Here is a 17,986-nt window from a genome sequence, read left to right as displayed (position 1 = left end):
TCATTTTAGTTAAAATATACATCAGTGAATGAATGTTACCTAAGTACATTTTGAGGAGCACAGGTACAAGAATCTCTAAATTCTCACTCTTTGTTCCTACTATTTACCAAAATAATGGATTAGAATTCCCCTGCCCATTTAGAAACTCCTAGTCACTAAAGCCATTAGACATCTCTCCTTCTATTTCTTATCTTCTTTAAAGCTACCTAAACTCACAAAAAAATAGAAGTAGGCAACCCTAGAATGCTCCTTGCCTGCCTTCTAAATTCTAGGGCAAGTGATACCAGGATTAAGGGTATGTGGTACTAAATTAGTCCACTGATTGAAATTAGCATAGTTCTAGGTGGTAGCCTGGATGGGATAAAAAGAAAGGCAGGCAGGCTGCTTGCTGCTGCTGCCTTCTGCCTGCCATGCCACGGTACTGTTTTGCCTCTGCTCTCCTCTCTGCCTGCCACCCTGTCTTGCACCCAGCCAACTATGGACTGAAACCTCTACAAACTGTAAGCCAAAATAAACCTTTCCTCCTTTAACTTGTGGGTATCAGGTATTTTGTCTCAGCAACAAGAAAAGTACTAAGACATAAGACAACATATTAAGATCCTCTTTAGCAAGCCAAGAAATCCTCCACATTAATTCTCTGCCTAAAACCTATGAATCCTAATTTCTTTCCACTTAATGTATTTTAATACATTAGTATACTTCCCATCAATTTTCCTCAGAATTTTCTAGACAACTCTTGGATATTTACTCATGTAAATTTCAAAAAATTATGTTATTATATTTATTAGGGTTTGATAGAAAAATGTACAGATTATTTTAGGAATAACTAATACTTAAGATACTCAGTTTCCCTATATAAAACAGAAAGTCCTCAGGTAAATCCTAAAAATTTCATTTTAAACTCACATCACACTGCTGGGTGTGGTGAAAGATACGTGTAATGCCAGCACTTAGGAGGCTAGGGCATGAGGATCACTATGAGGTCAAAGATAGCCTGGATTACAGTGAATTCAAGCTTAGCCTGAACTACATAGCAAGAATATATCTCAAAAAGAAAAAACAACACAAAAATCCAGAAAAAAAATTCACATCACACTGTGTTATCATTTTCATTGCTTCCATAAGGTATGTACGTACTTGCGTGTATTTGTGTATGTGTATGTGTGTGCATGTACACAGAAGAGCAGTACTAGGAACTAAATCCAGGGCCATCACACTGAACTACATTCCAGCCTACTTTTATATTTTTATTTTGAGACAAAGTCTCATTAAATTGCCTAGGCTAGGCTCTAATTTGCAATTCATCCTCCTGCTGTAATCCCAAAATGCTGGGATTACAAGTATAAGCCACCACACTAAGTTTATTTTTTTAAGTTCTATTTTCTACCTTGTTATGATATATACATATGAAAGCTAAGGTTTTTGTCTTTGTTTTCATAAGTTGTTTTTGTTTTTGTTTTCTGTTTCTTTTGTGGTACTAGGAATCCAAACCAGGGCTTTGTGCTTGCTAGCCAAGAGCTCTACCATTGAGCTAATGCCCAGCCCAGATTTCTTTATTATTTTTTAGCCATCAAAGAGATTCTTCTTATTGTTTCTAAATAATTATTTAGTTCATTGTACAACTAAAAATTCAACAATACATTTTGTTTTTGCTGTTTACCACTTTATAGCTCTTGTCTACGTATACCATCTAGAACTTCTAAGAATGCTATTAAATAGTAGTGAAAGAGCTCTCATTAATGATGTTAGTGACCATATAAAAGAGAAGCCAGAGAGGTCCTGTTATGGCTTGTGTCTAGATGTCCATACAAAGCCTCATGTAGTCATAGGTGGGGCTTTTCACAGGTGGCTGGTTCTAGAGTGTGATGATGGGATTAAGGGTGTATGATTACTGAATTAGTCCACTGTTTGGTTTAGCTTAGCTCTGGGTGTGAATAATAGGAAGCCCCACCCTGGATGTGAGTGCTACCCACCCTAAGGGCAGGTAGCCTGGATAGAATATAAAGGACAGAAAGAGGGGCTGCTATCATCTCGCTGCTTGCTACTTCACTGCTTTGTTTCCTTCCTGCCTTCCATGAACTGTTTCTCCTCTACCATGTTCCTTAATGTCCCCACTCTGCCCTGGAGCCAGCCAACTACAAACTGAAGCTTATACAAACTGTGAGATAAATGAATTTTTCCTCCTTTAACTGAGTGTTAGGTATTTTGTCTCAGCAAAGAGAAAAGTAACTAAGACAGGTCCTCACCCCTTCCACCCTGTGAGGACACAGCTAGAAATTTTCATCTATGAACAAGAAAGGGAACCCTCACCAGAGACCAAATCTGATGGTGCCCTTATCTTAACTTCCCAGCCTCCAGAACAATAAGAAACAAATTTCTATTGATTATAAGCTGCCCAGTGTATGGTATTACATTACAGAAGCCTAAAGACAACCAAAAATATACTCAAATGTCTAAACTCAGGAACTAAGAAGGAGACATTACTACCTATTTTATGGGAATAAAAATGACAAGAAGCGCAAGTACCCCAGTTCAATCCCCAGTACCAAAAAAAAAAAAAAAAGACAGAGAAATATTGTAAATACCATTATATCAATAAACTATATAAATTAGATGAAGCAGATAAACTCTTACATGCAAACTACAAACACTGACTACAGAGGAAAGAAAAAAATCTGAGTAAATCTATAACGAGAAGAGAGTATTAGTAACCAAAAAACTATACGCAGAGAAGCCCAGACCCAGATGGCTTCACTGGTAAATTCTACCAAACTTTTAAAAAGGAGATCAATAGTTCACAAATGCTTTCCCAAAAGAGAAGAGCAGAAAAAACTTTCCAACTTATGAGGCCAGGATCACCCTAACACCAAAACTAAACAATGATATCACAAGAATAGAAATCTACAGACCAGTATGTCTCAGAAATATGGACACAAAAGCAAGGCATGGTGGCACGGATCTATAATCCCAGCACTCTGAGACTGAGGCAGGAGGATCAAGTTCAAGCATAGCCTGGCAACTCAGTGACTTCGTAAGACCCTGTGTCCAAATAGAATTTTTTTTTTTACATTTTTAAGGGCCAAAGTTACAGCTCAATGAAAAAGCCCTGAGTTTAAACCCTAATACAAAAAAAAAGACACAAACTCAACAAAATACTAGCAAACTGAATCCAGAAACAACATAACCAAATAGAATATCCCAAGAATGCAAGATTGATTTAATACCCAAAAATCAATTACTATAATACATTATATCAGAAAAATAAAAGACAAAAAACATATGATCTCAGCAGATACCAAAAAAAAAAAAAGTATTTGAAAAACTCTACCACTGGCTGATGATAAAAGCCACTCAATATGGGAATAGAAAGAAATTTCCTCTACCTGTCAATAAAAATCCTAGGGTGTAAATCAAACTTAATAATGAAATAGTGAATGCTTGGCCCCTAAAATGAGGAATAAGACAAGGATGTCTGCTCATGTCGCTTTGATTCTTCATAGGAAGTTAAAGCCAGGAAAATTAGGCAAGAACATGAAGTAAAAATTATACAAATAGAAACAAGTAAAACTATCTTTTTTCATACAGGACATGATCTTGTAGAGAATCATACAGACTCTACTAAAAATTATTAGAGCAAACAAGTTCAGCAAAGTAGGAGGATATAAAATCATTACACAGAAAACAACTATTTCTGTACATTTCCAATTAACAAAAATGGAAATTAAGAAAATTACTTATAATAGCATCAAAAAAGAATACTGTACTTATAAATGAATAAAACAAAGTGGAAAATATATTCTCAAAACTAAAAACACTGTTGAAAGAAATTAAAATAATATAAATAAGGAAAGATATCACACGTTCACAGATAAGAAAATTTTTTAAATGTTGAGATGGCTATACTCCCCAAACTGACCGATAGACAATGCAATCTTAATCAAAATCTCAGTTAAATACTGTGTTACTCTAGGACTGCCTTCATAAACCATTATCCACAAATCTTTTCAAAGAATAATGAGTATGTTTTCCGAGAGCCTGGAAAATGAAACATAAAAAACAACTTGTGACTTAATAAGAGGCTTAGCTCTCATTTGCTTTTTCCTGCCCTGACCATTTCCCACTGGAGGACTTCACACTGCTGGCCTCTGGCCTCAGCCCCTAGATATGGTTCCTCTACTCTCATAACTGCCTATGAACAGTTTTACTGGGGAAAGCCTGATTTCAAGGCTGCACTAGGTCAGTCTTTATCTTGCAAATAAAGTAAGAGAACTTCCCCAACAAAGAATAAGAGGTCATACTATTCTAAGATATTTCAACAATAAGCCAACTAGACTACCTGTCAATCCTCCCCAGAAACACCTAAAATCCTAAATATAAGAAACATCCTTTAAATGTATAGCTTGGCTGACAAGAAACTACAATGTCCAGGGATAGAAAACAAAGAGAAAGCTAAAAACCAGATTCCAACCACAAGAGCAGATACCAGTTAATCTTGGAGAGTGAGAATCTCAATTACCTAGAGAACTGAGTTCCAACTCTGAGAAAGGAGTCAGACCCTGTGTGAGCTGAAAATTTAAAGGAAAACTTCCTATACAAGGCCAGGATATTTGAAGTAAGGGCATCACATTATTCTCAGTGAAGGACAGGACCCAAGGAATCAACCTACTACACAGTGAAAAGACAAGTAATTTTTACCAGTATCTCTGTGGTCCAAAGTAAGAATAAAGTCTCCTCTGGAGATCAGAAACCACAGGTACATTCAACAGGTAAGGGTAAGTGGGTGTCTGTATGTGTATTTTCATTTTGCTCTTCTCATTATCCTCATAATTCAGGTACTTTATGAGGCCAGGATCACTCTGATACCAAAACCAAACAATGGATACCAAGAAATATAAAAGTTAAGTCCCAGATCAGCCATACCCTGGAAACCCTGAGAGAGCAAATACAACACTCATGCAATCAAGCCATTTTTGCAACCTAACCATCTTGAAACTCAACAAGAAATATCAAATAGAAGGTCACTAGTCAAAATCTAAAAATACAAAGAAACAATCCATCATGCAGAAAAGTCAAGAGTAGAACCAGACACCTAGGAACTCAAACTAAGATAAAGATATACAGTACTAGAGTCTTTAAATAAGTATACTAAGGGCCGAGGATTTAGTTCAGTGGCTCTGCCACCTGCCTTAAAAGCGCAAGGTCCCAAGTTCGATTCTCAGTACCAAAAAATTTTTTAAAAATTTCAAAGAAAAAGTATACTAAAAATGAGTACAAGGTGAAAGAATTCAAAATACTTAAGAAAATACATAAAACATACAGGCAGATTCAAAATGGAGCTGAAAACAGATTTCTCAACTGACAGCAAAGAAGATAAATGCAACCAAAGTAATCATCAAGTCAGGCAATTTTCATTAATACAAAAATGTAAGACTCAAAGATTCACCTTAGAAATGACTAAATAAAAAGGAAAAATACACCATTATCATGAAAAAATCTGATAAAACCAAATGATCAAACCTAGCATAACCAGGGCCAGAGACATTGCTCAGCAGTGCAGCCACTGCATAGCAAGCTCAAGGCCCTGAGTTCGATTCCTGGTACCAAAGAAAGAGAAAAAAAAACTTAGCACACCCAATCCAACACCCAACATAGGAACCTCTTGATATGATACACGAAGAAGTAAGGAGAATCCTAGTCAAAAAGTACTTAACCCAAATCTATTCATGAGGAAATCATCAGATAATCCAGAATATGTATAAGACAACTATGCTGGAGTCCTCAAAACATCAAGAGGATGAAAATCCAATTTAAAAAGGAGAGAGAAGAACATCATTTCAGATTAAGAGAGTAAACCCTAATAGCCAGATACAATTCGTGAACTTTGATAAAAGAAAAATAATGTAAGAGTTATTTAGGGGCGATTGTGGAAACTTGAATATGATACGTATATATTTCCTTAGGTTTTATAAGATATTATAGGTAAGTAGGAAACACCTTTATTCCTGGGAGATCAATACTGAAGTATTTAGGGGTGAAATGTCACAATATCTATAACTTATTTTCAACTTATAAAAGCAAAGGAAGGAAAAAAGACATGATATTGATGTGTGTTATATATATTTTTATAATATAAATATGTATATTTATATATTATAAATATATATATATGATACCGATATAAAAAGCAAACATGCCAAAATGTTAATGACTTATTAATCCTGGTGAAAGGTATACTGGTATTTATTGTACTACTCTTCTAATTTTTTTCACAAAAAAACACTTGAATAAACACTTCAAAATGGATATAAATGAATGGCAAAAAAATATGAAAAGGTATCCAAAATCAATATTCATCAAGAAAATCTAAACAAATCACAATGACATAACACTTCACAGGCACTAAAATAGCAAAAATCAAAAGAAGCTATACTACCAAGTGCTGACAAGCACACAACACAGCAACCTAAACTTTCAAACACTTTGCTGGGAGTATAATGGGGTACTACAAAACTGTTACAGAGTTTGTTAGAAAGTTAGGTATGCATTTATTTATTTCAAAGTCCAGAATAATAATGCCCACCCAAATCAGGCCACAGTTGATCCAAGGACTATTTTGTACAGCCCTCAAGCTAACAGTAGTTTTTACATTTTTAAAGGGTTGAGAAGATGGTGGAGAAACAAGAAGAGGAGGAGGAGGAGGAAGGGCAAGAGCAGCAGGAGCAGCAGCAGCAGCAGCAGCAGCAGCAGACAACATGAATGCCTGCAAAGTCTAAAATATATTTACACTCCAGACAGAAATATATTCACTATCTAAACAGAAAAAGGTGCCAACCCCACAACTACAAAATGACTCAGAAATTCCCTCCTAGGTATTTACCCAGAGAAATGAAAATGTATGCTCACAAAAAGACTTGTATAGTAAGTTTATGGAAGGTTTGTTCATAATAACTAAAAGTTGGGGGAGTTGGATGGAGGTACACAGCTAATTTTCCAAGTTCATCCTAAAATTCATATAGAAGAGAAGAGCCAAGAATGCTAACAACTGTTCTGAAGAATATACTGAGGGAAGGGGACTGACAGAACAGAGCTACATCATCATCTTTACCGGCCAACTCTTTTCCCTTAAACTTCAATTGTTTACCACTGGCTTTCCTTGTTTGTATGACTTACTGTGTAGTAACTGTTAAACATTTTCCCTGATTAACTAAAATTTACTTGTTTTTAACATAAATAACTGTCACAGTCAATTATTACAGTATTTTCCAATTATAATAATATTTACATTTCAACTCACAGAATTAACATAAAGCATGCAAGGGTTTTTTTTTTTAACTTCAAACTACATTTAAAATGTTCACCTCTTAAAGACAAACATTCAGACAATAATAATACATCTGAATAGCATGATTTCTTCATATTGATATTATAAAGCTGCTTTAGATAACCTAAAAATCTCTGTGATCATGTGTTGAGGAAGCAAAAAATGCTATTAGGGAAATTCATTTTTTAAGTCTTGTTACTGAAGCAGAAATCAGATACCTATCATCACTTTGGCCCTACTATTGAGTTCTGACTAAGAATGAAATGCTTCCATTATGAGACCTGGCTAATCATATTCTAAATTATACATTATAATCTCTAATACATTCACTATAACTTTCAGTCTGAAATGGCTAAAAGTCTTTAAAAAATAAACTTACCAAATCTGCTTTGGGAAAGGTATGAATGAGAAAGATGTGAAACTTACAGTAATTCTTTTGAAACTAGTTTTTGCAATCTAGAAAGTGACTATCCCTAACACAGACTACAAAGCTAGACATATAAAAATAGATAAGTTACCCGAACTATTCAGGGCAACACCTTATATAAATGGATTACTCTATAATACCAATACTAATATATAAGTACACAGGGGAAAAAAACCAGAAATATAAATGACTTTTGACTATCCATACCAAGAGTCACCTCCAAGAGAACACAGCTTAGGGAGCTATACTTTAATATGGGAAAAAAAAGTTTACAAATATGGAAAAAAAAATAAGTGAAAGATTATTATTAGACTTCACATAAAAATAATGATTGTCCACAATTCAGATTTTTTCCCTCTCAATTTATTCATGGGTAAAAATATTTTATGAGCTAATACAATGAAAATGAGAATATATATATATATATATGAGACGCATGAATTTTAAGTCTATTATTAGATTCATGGTGACTTTTAAAAAACTTTTCACTAGAGGAATTTGAAGTTGATAAATGCTTTGGTTCACCAATCAAAAGTACCCTGTGAAGAATATAAATTAGTACTAAAACCATCATAGTTAAATTTTATCAAAGACGCCAGAATCAATGTTTAAAAAAATTAAATAGTACATACCAAAACAAATTTAACTGCTTTTTGGTAAAAGACTAATATTTTAAATGCACTTGTCAAATAAATTGTATACTTCACATTTACAGAAAATTAGCTTGCAACTGTTTACATTTTGTTATTTTTAAAAGGAAGTTACAATAACAGAAAAATGACATAATTCTAAATAAAACAAAATTTGAAGATCACAAATTGAAAACTCTTTATATTAAGTTATTATTCCATAAAAGCTGATATTACCAGTATGTCCAGCTATCAAAAGTAGTGTGAAAGAATGAAAAAACAGTAACTTAGAGTACAACTACTTATATTTCATTCCATAAGGTTCCAATAATTTACATTCTTTTCCCAAGGGATTTTTTCTACTCAATCATAGTTCATTTTTGCTAAAAAAAAAAAAAACCTGCTGTGTTAAAAATGCCAAATAAAATTATTTATCATTCACTGCTTTATGCTATACCTTCTTTTGTTCATGTCCAATTAGCATCAGCCTATCTCTCATTTATCAAACTTTCAGCTTAACACATTAATGTATTTAGGAAAGGTTAAACAATTATAGCATTCCCTTAGTGATAGTGCAGTTATGCTGGGGAAAAGAGCTCTCATAAGGGAGCATTGTGTAAACATTTCATTAATCTTTGAATTCAATTTTCTCATGCTTTGCTTAAATCTACTTGCTCACCAACAACCAATCTGGCAATGTTTTAGTTTACTCTAAAGTTTTTAAAGCTTTGAAAAAAAAAATACTTAAGACACTTATAGAGACATGCTGATACTTTTGTTTAGCTTAATAAAAAGTGAACAATTAAATAGTTTAAAAAATTGAATATGCCTTTTGCAGGCCAAGTAAAAAATAAATATTTCATTTTTGTTCTGTCTGACCCAAAATTGAGTCTTTATTTAGACTAAATAAAAACATACTTACAGAACTAGCATCAACATCACTGTGGATGGCAACCGTCTTAATCCCCATCTTCTTGCAAGTTTTAATAATCTATTTAAAATATATTAACATTATCTGTTAACACCATTTCATACCTAAAGAGATTTAATAATAATAAATTTCATAGAGTAAAACTGGCAGTAAGATTCAAATTCTACTTACCCTACATGCAATTTCTCCTCTATTAGCAATAAGAATTTTATCAAAAGTCTGAATGGAGAAAAAAAATTAGAAATCATTACTCTTACTTGGCAACCAGAAAACAGCAAGTTTTATCACAATTAACAATGGATATGATCCTAAAAAACATTTTCTTCCTAAAGTAATATTAAATGTTATAATTAATATTTTCATTATAACCAGGAAGCAACTAAACCCTCTTGGTAGTATCTGGCCCTACAATTACTTTATTAAAGCCTCAGTTGACCAGGTTAATGTAATCATAAGTGCATTTAAGGAGTATCTATAAATTCTATTGACAAAAGCAAATTTTCTAATAATATTCCAGAACACTAAAAAACTCCAGACAATGCTTAACAGGCCAGGAGTGGTGGCACATGCATGTATTCCACCACTCAGGAGACTGAGGCAGGAGGTTTGTGGGTTCAGAACCAGCCTGGGTTATACAGTGGGACCCTGTCTCATTAAAGAAAGAAAAGAAAAGCAAAATTGCTTGACAACTTATTTTCTAAATTCTGGGAAATCCTAAGTGTCCTGAAGTGTTTCTAAAAATAGACCAATAAGTATAATGTATATGTGTCTTTGTTGGGTTACACAAATCTTCCATACCTCTGAACAGACATCAACTGTGCCTTTATATTCAGAGATGTCCAGATCAAGCAGGTTATCCCATTTCCACAGTGTCAAATTTGAATAACCATCAAATTTTGAAGCATCTGAGGTTAAGTAACAGTAGTTGCACCCAGTGTGTGTCTAGAAATCTAAATCCCAAGCCCAACTGTTCCATTATTGACCCATTTATTTAACTTTAAACAAATCAATCTCTGTAAGTCTTGATTTCCACATATAAAGATACAGCACTTCTAATGGAAGAGATTTAGTGGGGTTTTTTCCAATTCTAAAATTTTGTAGGCTGAGCCCTTTTATAAAACATACAATCATACCCACAAACACACATACACACACACACATCACCTATACAATTATAAGTAATTTGGATGAAATGCATATAAGTACATAATTTTTCTGGATTGGTGATGCATTATAAAGTATAGTTAACTATAAAAAAGTTTTAGTTATATTTCTAAAAAAAAAGTTAAAATTATGTATGATCTTTATGAAAATACTCATATAACTCAAGGCAGAGTTTCACCTGAGATTCCAGAATCTCAGAATTGGAAAAGGTTTTCCAAGTCTTGGTTTAACATTTGCATCACACATGGCTTATTCCTCCGACCTGAGACCAGCCTCTGCCTTAAAAATTGGTGAACTCCTAATCCATTCAGAGGCTTGATCATATGGGCCCTTAAAATAATCTACAGGCACCTCAGCCCTGAGACTGAAAACGTCTACCTTTCTGTATCCAAATAGTCAAGGAAAATACTTGTTAAACAGAAAGCATATCCTAACCCACAGAACATAACACCAACTTTGTCATAAGGGCACATAAACATGGGTCTATTCCCATGTTTATTCTTTAGAATATTTCTGTTGATGAATTATTAATTTTAATTTTGAGTTTTATTATATTAAACAATAAGTACTTAGAAAAAAATCATAAAAATAAAGTACTGAATTTTTAATATTTATTCAATGTTTATAAAAAAGCATCAAAATTTTCAACATCAACTGTTTTTTGGTATACAAAGTCTAAAAAAGAACAACACAAATAATTCTTATATGAACTACAGTGAAAATACCAACAGCACTTTACAAAAAAATAATCTTGGGGAGAAAGGAACCCTTCTCCATTGCTGGTGGAAGTGCAGACTGGTACAACCATTGTGGAAATCAGTATGGAGATACCTCAAAGAACTAGGACTGGAAGTCTCATTTGACCCAGCTATTTCCCTGCTGGGGATCTTCCCAAAAGAATTAAAAGAATCATACCACAGTGATATATGTGCACCCATGTTTATAGCAGCACAGTTTGTAATAGCTAAAGCTTGGAAGCAGCCCAAGTGCCCATCAACTGGAAACTGGATAAAGAAAATGTGGGTTTTTTATAAAACGGAGTACTACTCAGCCATAAAGAATGTAAAACTAGAGTCATTTATAGCTAAATGGATGCATATCGAGGCCATACTCTTTTAAGTGAAATAAATAGGACACACATGTGTAAATAACAAATAGTTTCTCTAGTGTGAGAAACTGATAGTGTAAACAAGGGTTAAAATGATTAAAATAAATAATTGATAATTTGAAATACAAAAAAAAGGTCCAAAGACGAAGGGGTGAAGGGAGGGGAAGGGGAAAGGAAAAGAGAGAAAAGAAAAACTATGAGAAAAGAAAAAAAATGGAGATGTCTATGTAAATAGGGAAGGGTGGAGGGGGTGAAGGGCACACAGGTAATGGGGAAAAAATAAGAACCAAGATATATCATGTATAGGTACAAATACTCAATGATAAATGTAAACAAATTGTATACCTAAAATGTACCAATAAAAGAACTAAAATAAAATAATAATAATAATAATAATAATCTTTACTTCAATTATCACACCTAAGGCAGGCTCCACACATGACAACAGCATGTTCCATTCACATGTATTGCTTACACTGACGGCATATGTATTTTGCTTTCCTGGTCTTTTTGTAGGACATACTTATTTTTTGTTGTGGTTTGGTTTGGTTTGGTTTGGTACTGGGGATCAAACTCAGGACCTTGTGCTTGAGAGGCAGGCGGTGGAATCACTGAGCTAAATCCCTGGCCCTTGTAGGATATACTTGACATCTCAGTTGTCTTGCTGTTTTATCAGAAGTTTCTTATTATACAGTGTGTATGCAACAGGAACATAAAATATCAATAAAATAAAGTATTAAATTCTTAATATGTATTGTGCATTTAGAATAGATATTGTATTTTCACATCAGCTGTGTACTCGCTTACAAAAATAAATTCCTATATGAACTACAATGAAAATACCAATGGAACTCTACAACAAAAATAAGAATTGTCACACCCAAAGCAGTCTTCACACATGACAACTGCATGTTCCATGAATATATCTCACTTATACTGACAGCACATGTACTTAGCTTTTTTTGAATGTGGCAGGTCTTGTCACCTCTCTTCTCTTTCTGTTCTGGAAGAGCTTCCTACTATACTGTATAACATGAACTTAACAGGGAAATAAGATATCAATAAAATAAAATATCAAATATGTAATGAGTGCTCAGAATAGATATCAACATTTTTACATCAGCTGTTTTCTTGCTTACAAAACCTAAAAGATAGCATCAGAAATAGGGCCGGGGGTTTAGCTCAGTGGTTCCGGTGCCTGCCTCAGAAGCACAGGGTCCTGAATTCAATCCTCAGTACCAAAAAAAAAAAAAAGAAAGAAAGAAAGAAAAACCTATGTGAACTACAATTAAACACAAACAAAAGTCTACCACAGAAATAATCTTTTCTTCAATTGTCACACCCAAGGCAGTCTTCACATGTGACAACTGGATGCTCCATACACAAGTATCACTTACACTGACAGCATGTATGTTTTGTTCTCCTGTCCTTTCTTGTAGGGCACAGTTGCCATCTTTCTGGTTTTCCTGTTGTTGTAGTAAATTTTTGTGATGCTGTGAATGCCTGTTCACCTATCACCAGTGTGCTCCACAATTCTTTTGCATAGTTCCCCAAGGAAAAACATTTTGTTTCTCCTCTGATGTAAATGAACTCATGAGTTCCAGTACCAATCATGTAAGAAAATTTCCCCATGATATTTGCATTTGTTATTATCAAACTATTTATGCCACACAGGTTTAGGATCAAGTAAAACACAACCATTGGCCAATGCTTTATGTTTCGAGTGACATCATAGTTGCTGCATAATTCATCAACAACAAATACTCCACCTTTAGTTTTGTCGCAGAAAGTTTCCATCTCAGGCTTCCATTTTGTCAAGGTTTGCCTATCAGTATTTCCATTATGGTGCAATGTTGACATTAGCAGTACCAGTTTGTTTTTCTTTGCCATACATGAGGCCAATGTAAACCTTTCTGAAATCCAAAGATTGTTTTGAAATTACAACATTTCATTTAGAATTTCTGCCAAATGATGGTGCATACAGTTCCTGCGCTGGTCAACTTGTGCTGTTAGCAAATGTAACATCAATTAGAAACTGGTAAACCAATTGTCAAATGTCACACTCTGATTAGTTTAGGAAATGGGAGCAACAAGTCTGTTCACAACATCATTGGGTTTATTACTATACGAATAAAGACCTGCTGGCTGATTTCCAGGATAAAAGTCTAAAGTGAAAGCATAATAAGTCTTTGCATCTACAAGGGCATAAGTTTTTATGCCATATTTTGATCCATTGCTTTTCCATAAGTCCTTTACATTTCTGCAATTACCATGAGAAATCCTTGCTAAGCACAGCAGACCTACGAATGCTTTCAGTTCAGCTAGTGAGGTGTCATAATAAACACATTTGTTAATACAGCTACTGTTGGATACAGGATTTTTTTTGCATTTCAGCCTTTGTGTATTTCACAGCATCTTGTAGCATTTCATCTGTTACAATTTCTAACATTGAATGGCAGTGCTGGCATTCTGTCCAATACATTTTATCCCTGCCAAGACCTCACTGTCTTCTCAGACCTGATTCTAACAATGGATAATTTCATTTGGTTGGTGGCCATTTTGCAACATTTCAACTAGTCAAATATGTATTCACATTGCTGTTTGCTTTGTCATCTGAATCAAGAAGGTCTGCATTTCCCATGTCTGTATCAGTCAATTCATGCTTCATTTCACTGTCACAGAAACTATGGCTCACATGGTCAATGTCAAAGTCATCATCATCATCATCATCATCATCATCATCATCATCCACCCACACCACTCTTCTGCTATGAAAACATGTATTTTACCAGAATGGATCATCTTTATCATCCATGCATGAATAATCTGATTATTCACTTTTGACCTCCTCCAAAACTTGCAAATCTGGTTTTTCACATGCCATTGTACTAAACTGGGCTACTTCTACCAGAAAAATCAAAAGAAAACTTTTTTTAACATATCCTTGGGTGGTTTGCTCTAAAGGACTCTCCATGATGCTCAGGTACTCTTATACAAAACCAGTTAGAGCATACCATGGGTAAAAATCTCATTTTGCCGCTTTTGCACACATGTACACACCTTGCCGTTCATCATATCAAGTGGGTAAACACAAAGATTGCTTGCTGTATCCTTCAGGGAAAAGACTGCAGCCACTATTACACTAAAGTACGAATTTACAGTAGAAAAGTAAGGGATGGGTCCACTGGACCCAGTGTCATGCTCAACAGGCTAATAATAAAGTCCTTATACTTTCTTGAACTGCATTTAAAATTGTAGTTTTTTGTTGTTGTGTTTTGGGTTTCTGGTTTTTTTTTTGGTACTGAGGTTCGAACTTGGGACCTTGTGCTTGTGAGGCAGGCGCCAGAACCACTGAGCTAAATCCCCAGCCCTGTTTTCTGCTTTTTTGAGACAGGGGCCCACTATGTATCCCAGACTGGGCTTCAAGTCACTATGTAGCCCAGGCTGGCCTTAAACTAGAAGCAATCCTCCTGCCTCAGCCTCCCAAGTACTAGATTACAGGTGTGCACCACCACACCTGGTAAAATGTTGAGCTTTTATGAAGTGTTTGACAAACTATATCTGATAAAAGCACCACAAACAGCATTGCTAGAAGTTATATATTAAGCAACTGTTAGAGAAAATATGTATAACAAATTATGATGAAATTATAAGGATTAAGTAAGAATCCCATTCTACTTTCTGTTCCAAAGGCCAAACTGCTCAGGATGGAACCCTAACACTCCCACATATTCTTCTGAGTCTTTCTTGGCCCTCATTTCCTGATAATAAAAGGGTAATAAGAGCATCTGCTACAAGAGGTTGTGAGATTGGTATGAGTTAACACTCTTACATTGTTCTAAATAGTGTCCAGCATGCAATACAGTTATATATTAGCTATAGCTACTGTCACCCTGTTGGGCCACATGCCAGACTACTGTCAGGAATGTAGGAGTATGCCCCTATCTGCTTAACTAGAAAAAAATCTGTATCAAAACAAATATTTATACCCAATAGATCTCTGTTCAGAGCTATTTATATTGTACTAATTAGTGGATAAAGGCAATAAAGCTCATGTCAATTAATCTTTGGGGTGGGCAGTGCTGGGATTGAACCCAGGGCAACACATGCCAGCCCAGCACCCAACTACTGAGCTATACCCTCAATCCTCAAGTAATCTTCTAGACATAAAACTTTCTTTTAAATAAAGCACAGACATACAGAGCTAAGAATTTTAAAAGTATTAAAATGACACTCAGTGCCTGCCCAAAAGGCAACCACAGTTAACAATCTCTTGCATATTCTTCCAGATAAGCTAAGCATAACAAAGAATATAAACACAGATCAGTTAAACCAACTTTAAAACTTCCCATCTGCATCAACAATTATGGGTAACTATCAAGTGGACAATGTAGCATAATCATAACAAATTGTGTTAAGGGTTGTACTAAAGCTGTGTCCAGAATGCTGGATACAGAGAAAGGAAAGTGTGAACTGGATGTGAAAAGGCAGCAACATTAAAAGAAAAGGGTAGCACCAAAAAATACCAGGAATTTTTAATGTGGCTCAATCAGCCAATATGTATGGCAGTTATAATAATAAACAAAGCTATGGGACAAAAAGCCCTGATGATGGAAAGACTTAAATGACACGGAACTAGGACTTTATGCTATAAGTAGACAACTGTAAGTAAGGCACACTAAAGGGAATAAAAAATGAAACCACAATTATAAATCAGAAGCCTGAATCCTTGAAGACAGAAGGGCTCTCAGGTATGAGAAGAGATGGGGGTGGGGGCGTCAAAAGCAGGGGCTCTGTAACTATGCTAATGATGGTCTCAGGGATACAAAGTTTCCTCAGTATATTTTTTTAAGTTATTTTTTAAAAATCCATTCTCTATGTTCTCTCTTTCCTTCTTTTCACTGTGTAGGGTTAGATCCTCACTGCTGGGGTCTAAAATCATAGCTGGCACTTCAGTCCACCCAGAGACCAACAGGACTGAGTTGGCACAATCCACTGGGTACTTGGTAGAGGCGTAACAGCAGAACTCCAGATTCTGAGTCACTTACTGAACAAAGAAGGGGCACATCACAATGGGCAAGTCCATCAGTCCTAGAGAAGGTCAGGCTTGAGACTGCATCCAGCTTACACTTACGATCAAGGGATTTTGAGCCTAAGTGTCCAAATGCGCAAAATGAGTTAAGCATAATATTAAGCAGCTGATACTTAGGGCACATGCTTTCTCTATACTATCCACTGCAACAAATCCTTTCTGTACACTAACCCATCTATTAGACAATATTTATTTATACTCATAATAGTCTAAAAAGTCAATTCTAATAATATCTCATTTTACATATGGGCAAACAGGATTGGTGAGGCCCATTCACTTACCTAAGTCACTTACAAAGTTAACTAGTGGTAAAGCCTAAGTTCACACCCAGATAGTCACATCAGAGCATACCATGACTTAATATAACCAAAGCAGTAATGATGTAAATTTCAAACAGTATATGATTAATGCCACCTAAAATTATTATTATGAAAACCATACTGCAGTATATGTAGTACTGGCTCACACTACCTTCAGGTCCAATGAAATTGGTATTGTTTCAACTAAATTACCATTAAATTCAAATTGGTAATGATTAAGTTTCACCTGTTTCAGTGACTTGATACAAATTACTAATAAAATGTGAAAGGTCAATGACAAGTTCAGGTGAGAAGCAATTTATATACCAAATACATATTGCCAAAGAGCAGGTCAAGTCACACTTCAGACTATAACCATAAACAAAACAGATCAGTATTTGATGAATAGCTTGCTTCAAGACAGAATGTGTCCCTGGAAGGAGAAAGTTCAATTAAACACCATCAAGGAAAGGGTGAGGCCACCAACTTGATCTGATCATGCTAATCAATAAGTAAGAAAAAACATCCATCACTGACTGGGAAAGCCATCCAACTTCTCCACAATTACCTTAGGCAAGTCCACCACAAGGCGGATGGCAAAGATAGCTGGAAACAGGTTTGGTTTCAGATATTTGCAACAAAGTAAGTCCCTCTTACTGGATCCAAGGGTTCTCCTATCTCTAAATGTCCCAAACCAAGGCAGCTAAGCATATTTATTCATTTAGTTTTTAATGATCAGCAGTGATCATCAACATGGGAGGTGAGTCAGCTGTTTCTGAAACCTCACTATGAGATTACAGCAAAAAATTAAGTCCCAAACCAAACTCTGTCAGCAAGCACAAGAATATTAAAACCTGCTCCAGGGCAGGGATTTAGCTCAGTGGTTCTGGTGCCTGCCTCGCAAGCACAAGGTTCCGAGTTCGATCCCCGGTACCAAAAAGTAAATAAAAATAAGGGGCCAGGGATTTAGTTCAATGGTTCCGCCGCCTGCCTCACAAGAGCAAGGACCCAAGTT

The 17,986-nt window shown here is 35.2% G+C and overlaps 1 protein-coding gene across 19 annotated transcripts in view; it reads right to left on the bottom strand.

The window, feature by feature from the left end:
* Pcca (propionyl-CoA carboxylase subunit alpha) overlaps window positions 1-17,986 on the bottom strand; it is a 399,147-nt gene that overhangs the window by 365,056 nt on the left and 16,105 nt on the right. For 15 of the 19 annotated variants that reach the window (XR_015443859.1, XR_002387412.2, XM_087193202.1 and 12 more), the window contains exons 3-4: window positions 9,480-9,527; window positions 9,300-9,368 (exon numbers count right to left, since the gene is read on the bottom strand). The exons of 2 other annotated variants lie outside the window; for them this stretch is intronic. Coding sequence is in view for 15 of the 17 variants with exons in the window: in XM_087193202.1 (XP_087049328.1) it covers window positions 9,300-9,368; window positions 9,480-9,527 (117 nt within the window). In the remaining 2 variants the exon portion in view is untranslated. Of the gene's footprint in view, window positions 1-9,299; window positions 9,369-9,479; window positions 9,528-13,349; window positions 13,440-16,628; window positions 16,648-17,986 lie in introns of those variants that run through there. 2 more of the 19 variants (XM_087193204.1, XM_087193203.1) reach the window with 2 other exon arrangements.

The sequence above is a fragment of the Heterocephalus glaber genome, unplaced genomic scaffold (assembly GCF_053883595.1).
Source record: "Heterocephalus glaber isolate CG9 unplaced genomic scaffold, H.glaber_assembly_v1.0 deba00001579, whole genome shotgun sequence".
In the NCBI taxonomy this organism is placed as follows: domain Eukaryota; kingdom Metazoa; phylum Chordata; class Mammalia; order Rodentia; family Bathyergidae; genus Heterocephalus; species Heterocephalus glaber.
The sequence above is the reverse complement of the archived record's forward strand: the minus strand, read 5'-3'. Positions and strand labels throughout refer to the sequence as shown.